A 16645-nucleotide genomic window follows, 5' to 3' on the forward strand; every position below is an offset into this window, starting at 1 on the left:
GAAATGAATAAGAGATCATTTGAAGATGCAAAATCATTGGTTCAAGCAATTAAGGCCTTGTTTGGTAACTGTTTTTTAAAATAGTTCTGAAAAATAGTTTTTAAGAAGAGTTTTTGAAAACTGTTTTCTGATGTTTTATAGAACAAAAGTTTGTTTGGGAATTTAAAATGTTTTTAACCCGTTTTTAATATTTTTAAATATGTTTTAAAAATAATTTTTATGTCCACAACTTTATTTTTAATCATTATATATGTTTGTATAATTATTTTTTAAAACAACTCTTAAAAAACAAGTGAAAACAACTAAAAGATTTTCTATGAAAACACCTTATTTTCTGTTTTCTGAGAACAAAAAACAAAAAACAGTTTCTGGTTGCCAAGAGTGTTTTCTGGTTTTTTTTTGTTCTAGAAAACAGAAAACTGTTCTTGAAAACAGTTCTCAAACAGGGCTTAAATCTTGTTGTGTATCTCTTTGGATTGAGTTAGAGTGTACATAGATGATTTTCCGATGAGTATTCTAGGCTTTGTAGAGTGGTTGAGTACTAATTAGTGAAAGAAAGGTTTTTTGTTGTCTGCCTTCCTTTTTGCTTTCCTAATGCTATCTGTATGCAGTGTTTTAAAAATTGGATAGGACTGGTCTAATTGTCAATTGACGGTCTTTTTGATCTAGTTGATTGCACTGAACCATCTTAGTATTGGACTGACCATGAACTGTGTGAACCGATAGTTAGACCTCTAGACTGGATGAGCTGGCATCGACCATGTACTGTTTTTGCCCAAAATTACATTGGGCTTCAACCTACTTGGCCCAATTTCATTAGCCATCCTTCAACCCAACTTAGTTGCTAGTCATTATTATTATTTTTTTTATCAAACTTAGTTGCTAGTCATTATGGTCACATGGTATTTCTATACCACAATTATTTCATCACCTACCGACGTGGGATTGATTAAAGAAGAAAAGTAATATGCAATATGTGCTGTTGGTGGGATTTGAGCCTTGGATGTCCATTATGCAAAAAGGTCCCTTGACCACTAGGCTATACAATACTTCTATAATTATGTTATACAACAAAATATATAAAAATATGTTTTGTTTTCAAATTTTTATCATATAAAACCATTAAATAAATACAAATATTTACATTTATATTTATTTTTATAATAATTATTAAATGATAAATACGAGATAGACATAAATAAAATTAAATAGTATAATTTTTTTTTCATCTTTAAATATATCTTTAAAATTAAATATTATATTCGTTCTATTTAATAAAATTTAAAATATTAAGATATTTATATTTATTTTTATGATTTAATTTGATACATCATGTATATATATATATATAAAACATTATTAAAAATTTTGAACTATATGTTTTTAATTTTTTACAATTATTTTTAATTTTATACAATATATAAATTATTTATTTATGACATCACCGGTTTGACTACGATTGAACCATCGGTCCGACCATTGAATTGTGAATCAATAACTTTTTCAGTTCAACGACCCGTCCAGTTCTAAAAACATTGTCTATATGCATTATGTGTACTCTAGCGCGGTTGCCTATTTCAAGCGCTTTTAATATATTCTCATGGTTTGCTAGTCAAAAAAAGAAATTGTAGGAGACTTCCATCAAATCCCTCTAGAAGTTGTGTATGGTCCTATTGGAGATGGTTCAGTGCTCCTTGTTAGATTTCATAGATGGTCTAATTAAATGGTAGGTTATTTTTATATAATTTTCTTATTTCATTCTCCTGGTGGTTCCTTTGTCATGCTTCTTGTGTACATTGGGTATGCCCCCCATTTTTTGGTTGGTGCTGTTTTACACATCTTTATATGCCTATCCAACAGAAGAAGAGGGGGAGTAAAAAGTTGAAGAGAATTATGGTACAGAATGGTTGTTGCAGTGTTGATTGTGAGGTCATGCCATATACAAGATAGGATTAAGGACAGCTGTTATTTTTAGACATTGATAACATAACAATATAACATAGTTCCTGACATGGATTTCATTTTTCCAGTCCCTTTTTATGTTGCATAATTGCATTGTTCATAGATGATGCCTAATATGTGCTTAAATAACTTTCATTTTCTATATTGCTATTTAACAAAAATGATCCTTAGATATTCATAGAATAGGAGAAGCAGGTGATCTTCTGGATGTTTATCATCGGTGACTGATATGTTGCATTCTTTTTGTGGAATCTTCCCTCCCTCTATCTAGTATGCTTTCTTTCTTCATTGGCATGTTATGGTCTGTCACTGTGGGATATTGTTGCAACTTCCCACCTTGTCCTTTGGTGCTTTTAGATTTTGTGTTACATTGCTTGCAAACTATGGATTCATTGAGATGTTTTCCTTTTTTTTTTTTCTTCCCCCTTCTTTCCCCCCACTCTATCTCACAGAGTTGGGTTCCACTCAAGTACCATAGCTCGGAGAGTGATTTCTCAGCAAGATATCTACAAAAAATGGTGGCAGAAGACAACTCTCCTATCCAGTTTTTAATGAGCCCGTATGCCTTTTACTTATTTATCAATGCATTTTTTTTTTGTTCTTGTGTTGTTTTCAATCAAAGGGGTTAAATGTTGTCTGAATATGTTAATTATTTAATATTTTTAATAATTATAATTATTATTATCTTTTTGTTTTTAATGTGAAGGTATGAATATGTCAACTCCTTGTGTCCCCCCGGAGTGTCTAATGATGATAACAGATCAAAAGGTCTTTCAAGAAGGTATTCTTATCCTGTTGCTTCTGGTTGCATGAATCTGTGATAATTTATGAACCTTACATTTATAGTGGGGGGTTAGCAATGCCTTGAGCTTTGTTAAAATTATATTTAAAAAAATTTGGTTCTAATTCTATGTGCACTCTGTTGTTCTTCATTCCTGTTTTTATTCTCTGTACTTGCAAATATGCTTGACATTCTTTTTTTTTTTTATAGATAATCACAAATATATTAAAGGGCAAAGGCCACAAAGCATATAGGGAGTATACAAATCAGCCTAAAACAAGAACACAAAAAACAAGCACCCTTACCCACCCTTAAGTGGCCGCTAGCAACTCTAAAAAGCCTAAGAGCGAAGAGGACTCCTCTTCAATATACACCCTAGCCCAACTCCACAAGGTACATACAAAAGAATTTTTGAGTTTCTGTATATCTAACACACCTCCCCTAAAAGCTAATCTATTCCTCTTCTTTCATACCGTCCAAAAAATACACAACGGGATGGAATTCCAAATCTTTTTCCTCTTTTTCCCCACAAAAGAGCCCCTCCAACTGAATAACGCCTCTTTAACTAACTCTGGGAACACCCACTGAACCCCAACAAGGGCAAGGACGATCTCCCATAGGGCCCTTACCACTATACAATGTAAAAGAATGTGATTTACATTTTCCTCTTCACAACCACACAAAAAACAGCGGTTAGGGAGCTGCCATCCCCTTTTTTGAAGCCTATCCAAGATGAGAATCTTCCCCCACGCGGCTTCCCAAGCAAAAAAGGCCGCTTTGGTTGGGACCTTGTCCACCCAAACACATTTAGTCCGAAAGGCGCATGCATTGGTAACAGCCAGCACATTGTAGGCAACCTTAACCCCATATTTGCCATGACCCCCACCTTTCCATAGCACAACGTCCTCCTCTGAAGATATCCTGAAGTCCTTGAGCATATTAAGCAATCCTCTAATCAAGTCCAACTCCCAATCATTAAAATCTCTATGAAATCTAAGATTCCAACCTCCTTGACCAATGCTTGGGTCCCACATCTCATTAACCGTTGCATTCCTGTGAACCGCCAACTCAAAAAGCTAAGGGAAAGATTGGGATAGCGCCGCGTTGCCACACCACTGGTCAGTCCAGAATTTAACTCTAGCCCCCTTCCCCACCTTAAACTTTATATTATCCCAGCACCACTTTGCTTCCTTCAAAATCTCCTTCCAAACCCCCACTCCATAAGTTCCACGGGCTTCTTTAGTTCTCCACCCAAAATCTTCCTGACCATATTTCACCCCAATCACCATCTTCCAGAGATTATCCTTTTTAACGGCAAATCTCCATAACCATTTACCCAACAACGCTTTGTTCAAGGGATCAATCTTCCGAATGCCAAGGCCACCCTTCTCCTTTTGAGTGCACACCACCTCCCAATTAATTAAGTGGACTTTCCTCTCCAAGCTTCCCCCTCCCCAAAGAAAGTCTCTTTGTAATTTTTCGAGTCTATTTGCAACACTCTTAGGCATTCGAAAGAGGGACATATTGTAAATAGGCAAGCTGGCCAGAGTGCTCTTGATTAAGGTGATACGCCCACCCTTCGATATATATTGTCTTTTCCACTAGGCTAATCTTCTCCTCATTCTCTCTTCCACCCCATCCCATATAGAGATAGCTTTGTGGTGGGCTCCAAGGGGCAGCCCCAAGTAAACAGTGGGCAGCAACCCCACTTTGCACCCAAGCTCCATAGCCATTTCCTCAATTTCTTCCACCTCACCAACCGGAATTAAGACGCTTTTATGTAGATTAATTCTGAGACCGGAAGACGCCTCAAACCAAGCCAAAATCCAGCTTAGAGCGGATAGTTGCTCTTTCCTAGCTTCACAAAAGATGATTGTATCATCAGCAAAAAGAAGATGTGAAACTATCATCTCCTCTTCCCCTCTCCCCCAAATTCTGCATCCTGACAAGAAGCCCCCATCAACCGCCCTTCTTATCAGATTGCTAAGCACTTCCATGCCCAACACAAAGAGATACGGGGAGAGAGGATCTCCTTGCCTTAGCCCCTTGGAATTCGAGAAGAAGCCAGCCGGCACCCCATTGATCATGACTGAAAATTTGGCGGTTGAGATGCACCACCAAATCCACTCCATCCACCGTGACCCAAAGCCCATTTGAAACAGAACTTTCATGAGAAATTTCCAATTAATGCTGTCATAGGCTTTTTCAATGTCCAATTTACAGATCAACCCTTTCTCGTTCCTTTTGTGTCAGAAATCAATCACCTCATTGGCAATAAGTGACGCATCCAAAATCTGTTTGCCCCTCACAAAGGCATTTTGATCCCCAGAAACCACCTTGTCTAACACCTTCTTCAGCCTATTCGTCAACACCTTAGCCAAAAGCTTGTACAAACTCCCTAACAAATTGATTGGCCGGAAATCTCCCAGGTCTTCAACCCCTCCTTTCTTAGGGATAAGGACTAAGAAAGTGGAATTGAGGCTTTTGGCAAAAGATCTCTAGTCATAGAATTCTCTAAATAGGTCCATAATCTCCTCCTTCACAAGCTCCCAGCTTGATTGCCAAAAAGCAACTGTGAAGCCATCTGGGCCTGGAGCTTTATCACCATTCATATCCATTAGGGCAGCGTAAATTTCCTCTTCAGTAAACGGCATCTCCAAGACTTCAGCTTCACGGGAATTGAGGCGATTAAGGTGCAGCCCCTCAATATCCGCTCTCCAGCCTGGTTCTTCTGATAGTAAATGCTGAAAAGCATTCACTATCCCCTCCCTCACCTCCTGGTCCTCAGTCATCCATACTCCATTAATTTTAATTCTATCCAGAGAATTATTTATTCGGTGAGCATTTGCCATCCTATGGAAAAAGCCAGTGTTCCTATCCCCTTCCTTAAGCCACAATTCCCTTGACAATTGTCTCCAGTGGGTCTCTTCCATTAAGACCCATTTTTTAAAGGAGTCCTTGGCTTCTTTTTTCAGCTCAGTTTCTCCTTCAGACAGGCAGACTCCTCTCACTTTCCACCCTGTCCCAAAACTCCACTTGTTGAAGGATTGAGTTCTTATTGGCTTCCAGCCTACCAAACACCTCCCTGTTCCACACTTTAATTTTTTGCTTTAGCTCCTTCATTTTAGTGGCTAACCTGACACTGGCCCTCCCTCTCACCTCAACCCCCTCCCACCAACCCCGAAGAAGGTCCGTAAAACCATCAGCTTTAAGCCACATATTTTCAAACCTAAACGGGGAAGGACCCCTCCTTAACCCACCCCCCATCAACAAGATAGGAAAATGATCCGAGGTAGGTCTGGGCAGCCTACTTTGCACGACCTCATTGAAATGATCAAGCCAACTCTAGGTCACCAGGAACCTATCCAATCTGGCCCAAGCCTGATTATTCCTCCCCCCACTCCATGTAAGCACACCCCCTTGCAATGGAAAGTCAATGAGCTCTAACTCATCAACAACCTGAGCAAACCTTCTCATTGCACTCGTTAGCCTTCCCTAATTACTTCTTTCCCTTAGGGAAAGGATGACATTGAAGTCACCCCCTAGACACCAAGGATCATCCCAAATGCCTCTAATTGCTCCTATCTCCTCCCACATCCACTCCCTTTCCTCTCTAGAGAAAGGCCCATACACACCACTAAACATCCAAACTAGCCCATCTTCCACGTTCCTCAGCCTACAAGAGATTGAGAAATTTCCCACTTCCATTTCAATCATTTCCAAGGTCCTCTTATCCCAGCGGATCAATAACCCTCCCGCAGAACCATGGGCATCCAGGGTACCCCAATCAAGAAATCTACCAAAACCTAAGCTTCTCACCAACCCCTCTGTCATTGCTTGAATTTTGGTCTCCTGGAGACAGAACAAATCCACCCTTTGACTCCTGATCATGGCCTTAATCACCTTTCTTTTTGAACTGTCGTTAGCTCCCCGAACATTCCAACTCAAGAGTCTTAGCTTTATTTAACCACCATGATCTGACACCCTCTTACTTGCATTCCACACTTCTGTTTCTTCCCCCCCTCGTAGTTAATTGAGCATTTTAGTCTTTTCAATTCCCTTTCGAACTTAGATTTTTCTAGAAGGTTTTTGTTGTGGACTCTTTCCCTTCTCTTTCGGATTTTAACCAAAAAATCCAAAATTTCTCTCTAGACCTTCTGTCGAAAACCCCAAAAACTTACTAAATTTGGCCAACTCACTCTCCTCCCATCCCTTTCCTCCTCGTGGCATAGATTGAACTAAACACAACTCCTTTCCACAGTTGTCCTTGCAGCCATTAATAACCTCCGTCAATTCCCAGCGCCTTACATTCTCCTCTTCTAGGGGTCCCGGGGTGAGAAGCATGCATAAGGGGCTTTCCCTCAGGTGAGTCACCCTGTCATCCCTAGAAAGGTCGCAATACTCCCCCAATGGAGTCCAACCAAAAAAAAAAGAAGGAGAAGGTGAGGACCTAGACGCCAACAAACCACTAGGGTTAGGAGCACACTCGTACCTCAACGCTTCCTCAATTAGGGCGTGGTCGGTCCTTGACCTCTCCACGGAATAGAGCTCCTCCTCAATTTGCTTTCGTCGACCATCTTTTTCCCAGAAAGGAAAGCTTTCAGCGTCTGGATCCCTCAGATGATTTGGACCAGCCCACACTATAGGCAGGGCCACCCTAAAGCAGCCCACCAAAGATTGGGGTGGGCCTCGGCAGTCGTCCCTCCCAGCCGGCCCAGGCGCCCCAATGGTCTCCAAGGCCTTTAGCCTCCTAGAGCCCTCTAAAGACGAAGGCCCAAAAGGATACGGCCCAGCCTTAGGAGATGAGACTGGATCAAGCCCAACGGCCCAGAGCCCAAATCGGAGCTTTGAAAAGCCCAAGTAGGGCCAAGCATAATGGGCTCCCCTTGCAGGCCTTCCTGGTCCCCCACTAACGACCCAACTGGGCCTCGAGACCAAGCCCAAAGGAGCCCCGGCCCACCTGTCTGCCCCCTCGTCCCATCAGCAGACTGCAGGTGGGTCTCGATCTTTGCGTCGTCCACCTCTTCCAGCACGCGCTTGCCCGCGCGTGCAAAGACGTCACCCTCAACCTTTCCTTATACTCTGTTGTTCTTCCCCCTCCTCTCTGCCAGCAGCACTCTCGTTGCCAGCCTTACCTCCCACCACAGGGTTAGCGAATAACACACCCCTTCGACCCCAATTTCTATCATGCCAGGGATCTCCTCGCCGGTTAGCTTCACTAGGATCCTTGCCCACTGCAGCTCCTCTAGCCTCTCCGTCTGAGAATCAATCGCTAAAAATCCCCCACACTTCTCCCCTACCTTTCTAAGGGTGTCCCGATCCCATAAAGAGATGGGTAACCCCACGATTCTCACCCAAGCCTCATTCTTCTTCTCTCCTTCCAACAGACACCCCGTCCTAGGGCTCCATTTCTCCAGTCGCAGAAATGTCTTCCCTACCAAAATTCCTCCCAGATTTAGAGCTTATTTGGCTTCAGCTACTATCTCAAACTCCAGCAGCACCTTTCTCCTTTCCAACTTAGCCAAACCTAAGTTGCCCTTCAACCCCCAAGATCGTGCCATTTGGTCCCCCCAACTTCACAGGTCATCCCCCTTCACTGGCTTTGGATCCCACGAGCCAACAAGGCAATGATCCAACCTCTTTAAGTTTCGGCTAAGGTCCTTGTGGCTTACTTCCACCCTAGCCACTGACCTGCCATTGCGATTTTGCAACTTCACCACTTCCGCAAAACTTTTCCCCAAACTAGGCACCAACGGCATCGCCTCGTCCTTCTGACTCTCCTTCCTCTCCATAGCAACACCCAAAGCCCTAAGTGTCTCCACCATAGCAACCCAGCCCCCTTTCCCTCATTTTCCTTTGGGGATAAAGATGTTGAACCTTTTCTTCTCCAGATCCTCGACACCCAGACGGATGAAGCATCCCCCCTTATTTTCATCCCGCAACAGTGAGTATCTCCCTCTTTCCCTCCAATTTCTTACCCATTTGCCTGTTCGTGTGTCCTTAATGCACAGAGCCAAACCTTCCACAAAAAGCCCTAGACTATCCGGACCCATCTTAATCCACGAAGACACCCCTCTTTTCCTTTCCACAATAATGACTTGCATTTTCCCCTTCTTCTCTTCTGCCTCGATCTCGAAGGTCTTCGACTCCACCTTGAAGTTGCTCTTCCACCGGCTGTTCCAAGGCTCCAAGCCGCCAATATTTTTTGCACCATCGCTCGCACACAGAACCGCTCGCTCTCCTCCCTCGTTCTCACTCTCTCTCTCTCTTGACATTCTTATTGATGAATACTGATCAAGGTCTAGGGATTTTTGGGTTTGAATTGTATATCACTTTTTTGGTAGGTATAAATAGAAATTATATAAAAGGACATAAAAAATAGACAATCCATGAACACACGTGGTATACAAGGTACATCCAAGCATAGTTCAAAAAACAATAGGAAGAAGAAGAATATGGATCTGCAAAACCTCCTGCTATATCTCTCTCAAATCTTGAATGAGCCCAAAGGAGGATCTTCTGCTATTTGATCTACTTCTTCTGACCAAACAGATAAACATATAAGCAAAATCTCTTTTCTTTCCAAACTGAATCTTTAATCCCCTTGGATGGCCTTCTATAAAAGCCCTCCCAGTTACACCATGCTAAGCATGAAGGAACTGTCATTATAACCCTCTTTGAAGGTTATCTCATCCTTCTTTGTACTATACATTTATGTTCTTTAAAATGAACTGTTTGTTCCCAATTAAAAAAAGCATAAAGGTTTGACTTATAGAACCTAAGCACCTATCTAGGGCCAAATAGGATATTCCAAAGCCCATAGTTTCCAGGCCATTGGACAGCATAAAAGGATGTGATCAGTTTTCTCTTATTCCTTTTACATATCACCACCATTTGGGGTGATCACCCCCACCTTGACCAACTTGTCTATGGTCAAAATCCATCTCTAAACTGATGTTGACATGAATAACATTGCCACTTTTTGGTCAGCCAAAGTGCCTCAATTTATTATTATTATTATTATTTTTTTTTTGAAAAATCATTCTTACCCCAGTATTCATATCTCTATAAAAAAGATTTAACAGAAATCTTGTTATCTGAGGACAACTTTCCATTGACTGATCATGCCTGTTTTGACTAATCTCCTTCTTATGCAACTGTTCTATGGAAGAAAGATCATCCTCTTCTTCTTTGCTTCTCCATGATGAAGTTTGTGTTCCAAAATGAGTACTTAAATCATTGTTTATTTCTGATTAAGAAAAGTATAAAGGAGCTACATGACAAACTTCCCATGCCTCCTAGAAGGAGGCCTGATTACACCAAATAGAATGAAGATCAAAGCCCATAGGTCTCTAGCCATTGAAAGACAACAAAGGATGTGAGCTGCTCCTCTTGTGCCTCTTACACATCACCATCAGTTAGGAGTCATCTCCCCCATCTTCACCAGCTGGTCTGTGATTAAAATCTTTCTTTGAACTGCTGCTGAGATGAAGAATGCTGTCACTTTTTTGGAAGGAAAAGTGCCCCAAATTCCTCTTCTGGAAAATCCTTCTCACCCCATTAGCCATATCTTGATAAAAAGGCATTTAACAGAGACCGTAGTGTCCGAGGACATCTTTCCCTTGAATTTCATCATCCCTGTTTTGACTAATTTCCTTTCTTAGACAAGGATTTGGAAACTTCACTTCCAATGATCTCTTTCCCTGCACCACTCACCTTGCAAATCGTATCAATTGTTAAGCATGTTCATTTGTCCCTGCTTCTTGTCTAATTGGATTTTGTACAAGCCTTTTCAAAAGTACTATGAATGCATGTTTTGTGTTCATAATTTAATTGATATCAACTAGGGATGAACAAACTGGCAAAATTGCTGAAATTATGACTGATATTTCAGATATCGGCATCACTGGAAAAAAAAATTGGAGGAAAGTTGGGCCAGTGGTGTATCGCCGATTTTTGGCCAAAAAATTGCTGAAATCATTGACATATTGAGAATAATCTAAAAAGGATGTATTGAAAGGAAATTTTAATTAAAATAAAGAATGATTGCAAATATGAGCAAAAGGAGTTTAAAAATAATATTATATTAGTCTTGAAATTTTAAAATTAATCATTTTTTTGGGAAAAAAGTATCTTGTGGATGTGAATTTAGGTTTCAATATTTATCTTAATCTAAAATTTGATTTTTTAAAGAATATTTGGAATAATCTAAAAAATGGATCTAGAAAAATTCATATATTTTTATTTAAAAATCCCACTTTATATTTTTATCTAAATTTAAATGATAGTTTTTATTCTTTTGAAGCAATGTCAAAAGGTATATATATGAAAATTTAAAGGTAAAAACTTGGTAACAAGAATGATTTTTACAATTTTAGTGTTAAATTTTGATTAAAAAGAATAAAAGATCTAATTATATGAAAAATAAGAATTTCACTTGAATAAAACACATTCTTTTAGAAGAACTGATCATAAAAATGATTATCTTACTTTAGGCGCTTTTTAATGCATTTCTTGCTTACCTATAAAAGAAATGATTATCTTACTTTGATTTAATTGTTTAATTTGTTCATTTTAAATATTAGTATCATATTTTATATAATCTAATTTAATTGTAATATAAGTTGATTATTAGGAATTATGAATTTATGAGTTGTACTTGTGCATATTTTTTATGTTTAATTAGTTTAATACTTCAATTTAATTATTAGTTTGTTATATAATTTAATTAGTTTATTACCTGTGTACTATCAGTTTTTTAATCATTTCTTAGTGTTTTTTTTTTCCAGCATTTCCTTGAGTTTCGATTAATTTCCCTCTCACTGAATTTTTCTTCCAAAACTTCTGTCCAATATTTTTGATATTTTTGTAAAATCGAAGCATCTGTATGCCGTGGATTTTCGATATTTTCATCCTTGATATCAATAAGATGATTTGTTTAATAGAATGAGATTTCACCCTATACAGAAAATCTTGAATGAAGTCCAAACTCTGGACCTAGAACAAGAAAATGCTTAGTTAATGCCAAATAAACTTTCATGAAAACCTTTTTACCTACCTTTTGATGTTTAATTTACTGCACTGACAGTGGAAAATATCAATTTTTTTTTTTATATTGTTTCAAATTTAAATGCATCTACTTTTTCTCAAACTACAGTAGACTTAAGTATATGGAGAAATCTATAACTAGCATGGGAATTGGAATTAGTGCTCTTGATATTAGAATCTTTATAACATAAATAATGTAATTACTGTTGCAAAATAAGTTGGTTTGGATTCTTGTGGTAATTGTTATGCTAATACATGCTTATTTTAAGGGAGCAAAGAGAATGCAGACAAATTTTATTATTTAGCCCAAATATTCTGCTTTTGAAGTTGGCCACCCTATTTTCACTCACATTTATTACTTGTCAGCACTATTATGGTAGCTTATATTATTTTGTTCAGTTGTCTAGTAAATGGCATTATTAAAATTGTATCAATTGGTCTTGGTTGTGAACAATTTCCATATCTCTGGTACACTAAATGATACTCAATTCAACATTGATGCACATATTTATGTATCTTGTGTTTGTTTGTATTGCTTGATCTGCTCATTTCTTTGTCAAGAGAATATTAACATTAGTACTCCATGTACCTGTTTGGTATTGGATTTCAAAGTAACAAGTGGATACTGTTTCAGGTTCTTACTTTCAATGCCTCTGGAAGAACGTTTTAAGACATTGCTTTGTGAGGTTTGTTGCTACTTCAGTTGACATATACACATTTTGCAATTATTCTGTATTTGCAGTTGATACTCTGGTGTGTGTGTGTTCCTCCTTTTCTTTTTCCATTTTTCTTTCAGTTTTGGGGGGAGGTATGTTGTTAAGTACTTCGAGTAGGTTAATTACATAGTTGAATGAATTGAACTGTTTTTTTTTTTTTTTTTAATTTTTAATTTTATTTATTTTATTATTACAGGACATGCAGACTCATATAAGATAATTTATACTTATTGTAACATTTCCTTTTAGCTCATTTTGCTTTAAGGTTTCTCTGTCAAGACCAATTCTTCTGTGAGTTCTTGTTGCACGGTGAAAAAATGGAGAGACAGTTTGATGGAATCAATCCAACTGATAGATAAGAAACTCATGAGAAGATACTTTGCAAACATCTCCTGGTTCTTTTTTCTCTCTTTTTTTTTTTTTTGTGTGTGTGTGTGTGTTTTTCTTTAACGTTTGTGCTAAGATTAATTATGATAGAGTAAGCATTTAACTGGGAGTTGCGCAATTGAAGTGTTGGAAGTCATCTCCTAGAGTAAGCATTTATTTGTGATTCAGTTGTGAATCCCTACAGGGGGTATCTATCGGAAAAACCATTTCTGTCATCTTTTTGAGGATGTGTGGCCCACAATCCCATGCTGATTAGAGTTGTGGGGATAGCCAATATTACCTTTATGACCTTGTTGGCTTATCTGCTCTAGTGGATAGACTGCGACTATTCAACTAAAGTATGCTTTATTTTTTTGGCACCAATTGGTTTTAGGTGAGATAATTAAATTAGGGACAATCGAGTTGTATTAGAGCCATGGCTACAAGTTTTAGTACAATGCTGTGGAGCAAGGAGAAGGGATTGTTAGGGTCAGGGATCCACAATCCAATGCTGGTGGGAATGCCTCTGTCAGCATTAAATTTGAAAACTCATAAGGCCCTAGTGAACTGACCATCACTACTCTATTAGATTTTACTTATTTCTGCCCGAAACCTATTTATGTAGTGAGATATGGGACCATCTATCTTGAATTTTAAGTTGTCTTACTTGCCTGACATCACGTTATGGTATTTTGCATTTCCCATGATTGGGTGGAATGGGATCCTTATGATATATACTGGTTTGCATAGTACACTGATGTCTATCCCTTCTCTCTGCTGGTACCATGTATAAAGTTCCACTCAGCATAGGCATGGAGTCCACATCTGGATGTATCTGAAGCCTCAGTCTATCTGAATACCTTTGAGCTAAGTCTGGTTTGTGTGTCTCTGTTTTTAACCACCTATATTCATGGTTAACCTTCTATCATTTTAGCTTTCCTCACGAATATGAAGGATGCATTTGGCTCACCATTTGTGAGGCTTAAACAAGCTTTTTGACAGTAAAATCTCTTTCATCCCGTGTTTGGTTACCCTTGAGGAGTCCTTTAGGTTAAAGATATTCGGACCTAAAAGCTCTTCAAGTAAAAATTACACTAAAAAGTATGAGGGAAACTACTATTTGTTTAATTCTTTCTCCATATAAATTTTATATTATGATGAAATTATTTATTTATTTTTTGTCTCAAAATTATCCACAATAAAAATCCTTGAATATAGTAACTAAACACTGATAAATATCTTAAGAAAGACTTTATTAGAACATATAGCTGCCCCAACTGGGGCCAAAAACGAGTCAAATTTGTATTTCTGTTCAACTATTATTGTTTGCATTTTTTCTTTTTATTTGCAGCCATAATAACATACTATATTATCCCCAAATAGGAAAACCGGGTGAGAAATATTGTTTGATATGGTCCAGGGGGCTGAGTCATACCACCCCCCAAAACCCACCACCTGCTGCCGGGTACTCCTCTTTTTAGGGTATACTGAAGTGGGGGTACATAGTACCACTTTACCAGTCCAACATCCTAGGGATGAAGGGGTGGGAAGTATATTTTGTTGTCCCCATTGCAGTGGGAACCTTAAATTGTCTTTTTTTTCCTTTCCTTTTTTTTTTTTTTTTTTTTGATTGTGCACCTCCTTTTTTGTTTCTTTAGGGGATAGTTTAAGCAATTCTCAAAAATAATTTTTATTTATTTGTAATTCCAGAAATTTTCTTTGCAGGGGCCTCCAGTTCATCGATTCAGTGCTCTTAAGCACTTCGCTCCTGATAACTCTGTTGAAGATGTTCTAGGAGTCCTTACGAAACATGCTCATTTAGTGCAAGGACTGTGGGTTCCAAAGAGTTCATTGTTATTTCCTGGAGGTCAAGGTGTTGCACCATTAGCTAGAGATTACATTCTTCTTTTATTTAGCAAGGGTCCTTTAATCAACTATTCTCAAGTAGACGTTCCAGGATCTCTTAATAAAGCTCTGAAGGGCTTTCTGAGTATATTAGCTGTCGAAAGACCTTCCTTTAGGGATTGGAAGTTTAAAGAGCCTACAGATGTGTCATTTATGAAACTGCATCCAGACATTGTTAGGGAGCAAAGACGAGTTTGGGAAAGTCTGGAAAAACAGATAACTGATATTATTCATGGAGGTGGAAGGAGAGGTCCTGTCACAAAGAATTCTGGGAAGCCTAGCATTGCAAATAAAACTGGAACATCAACAAAATCTGATGGAGCAACAAGAGCTACAAATGGAACCCCTGTCAGGAGAACAGCCATGTCAGCCGAAACTCGAGAAGCTCTACCAAAAGCTCTGGAAGAAGTTTTTAGATTGCACAAGGTTTGCAGGTGAGGTTGTTGATTCATTTCATCTTTATAGGATTTTTCGTTCGCTAATATTTTAATTCTTCAGTCTTTTGGCCATTTCATGCCATATAAGTTATACTGATGATGTTCTGTTATAGTTATGTTGAACCTTTGAATTACTGACAACTGATTATAGCAAAATTGTCCACCAGTATGTATTTTATTCTGTGCATTACATTTAAAATTGGGGTTTTGTGGTTCTGTTGATCAAGGGTTTCCTTGTTTATATTGTAGCAACGATGGTAGTGGTGGTCTTGATAGAGGTTTTAGTGTTTGTCAACACCGGTAATGCTTGTCAAGTCATCATCCCAAGAAGGGTTTGTCAGAGAATGGAAAAGATTTGGCGGAGGATATTCCTGTTGGAAGGTTGTTCTTTGGAAAGAAGCCTCACCTATTGGAATGCAGTTTGCATGGATACGAAACAAGGAGGTATGGGCATTAGAAGTCTTTCAATTCTCAACAAGGCTTTGTTGGGCTTTGGTGGGTCTATGAAGAGGGAAGGGAAGGGTATGGGAGTTGGGCTTTGGAAAACAATTAAGAAAGATGGGAAGTGTTTCAAGCTAGAACCGGCCTTGTAGGTGATGGTAGAGAGTGAGGTTTTGGCATGATTTGTGGTGCAGTGTAATTGTTCTTTGGGAATCTTTTCGAGCATTGTTTTTCATTTCAAGGTCAAAAGATACTTGGGTAGCTGGTTTTTGGTAGGCTGTAGCACATGGTAGGTTTCGGAATCCATGTTTCTCAAGGAACCTCCTTCACTGGGAGTTGGTTATTGTGGAGGCAAACTGTGGTAGCGACTAGAGGTTGCGAGGATAGGCCGGTGTTGAAAGATTCAAAGAATTGGAAATTTCTTTGTAAAATCCTTTTTTAGCTCTTTGGAATCTACTTCAAGAGTTTGTCCCAGCAAAAGAACATGGAGCTCGAGGCCCCCATAAAAGTGTGTTTTTATGCTTGGGAGGCAGTCCAGGAGAGGATCTTAATGTTGGATTAATGAATAGAAAAGGAAGGCCTTTGGCTAACTGGTGTTGTTTATGTAGAAGCAACGAGTAACCAATCAACCATATCCTCCTTCATCGTGGTATAGCAGGAAACTTATGGTCTCTGGTTTTTGCACTTTTTGGAGTCACATGGGTGCTGCCAAGGGGTGGCATAGAATTTTTGTGGTGATAAAAATGTAAAGTTTGGTGAATGTTGCCTCTTTGTTTGTTTCGATAATTTGGTACGAGTGAAACAGTAGGATCCTCGAGGGGTGTGTGAACTTTCAAAGATCCTTTTGTCCATTCTCTGTTTTCATGATCAAAGGGATGTTTGAAAGTTGATTGTTCCCCTCTTTTTCACTTTATTGGTTGTATAGGATCCCATGAACACTTTATTTTTCTTTTTAGCCTTTTGGCATCATTTGTATACTTCTAGTGTGC

At 38.7% G+C, this 16645-nt stretch overlaps 1 protein-coding gene across 10 annotated transcripts in view; it reads left to right on the top strand.

Moving 5' to 3' along the window:
- Positions 1–16645, top strand: part of LOC100247859 (uncharacterized) — a 46921-nt gene that overhangs the window by 25684 nt on the left and 4592 nt on the right. For 6 of the 10 annotated variants that reach the window (XR_009465542.1, XR_009465543.1, XR_009465539.1 and 3 more), the window contains 4 exons: positions 2415–2521; positions 2669–2743; positions 12426–12477; positions 14599–15212. Coding sequence is in view for 3 of the 10 variants with exons in the window: in XM_059736402.1 (XP_059592385.1) it covers positions 2415–2521; positions 2669–2743; positions 12426–12477; positions 14599–15212 (848 nt within the window). In the remaining 7 variants the exon portion in view is untranslated. Of the gene's footprint in view, positions 1–2414; positions 2522–2668; positions 2744–12425; positions 12478–14583; positions 15213–16645 lie in introns of all 10 variants that reach the window. The other 4 variants (XR_009465537.1, XR_009465538.1, XR_009465541.1 and 1 more) reach the window with 1 other exon arrangement.

The sequence above is a fragment of the Vitis vinifera genome, chromosome 4, assembly GCF_030704535.1.
Source record: "Vitis vinifera cultivar Pinot Noir 40024 chromosome 4, ASM3070453v1".
NCBI classification, from domain to species: Eukaryota; Viridiplantae; Streptophyta; class Magnoliopsida; order Vitales; family Vitaceae; genus Vitis; species Vitis vinifera.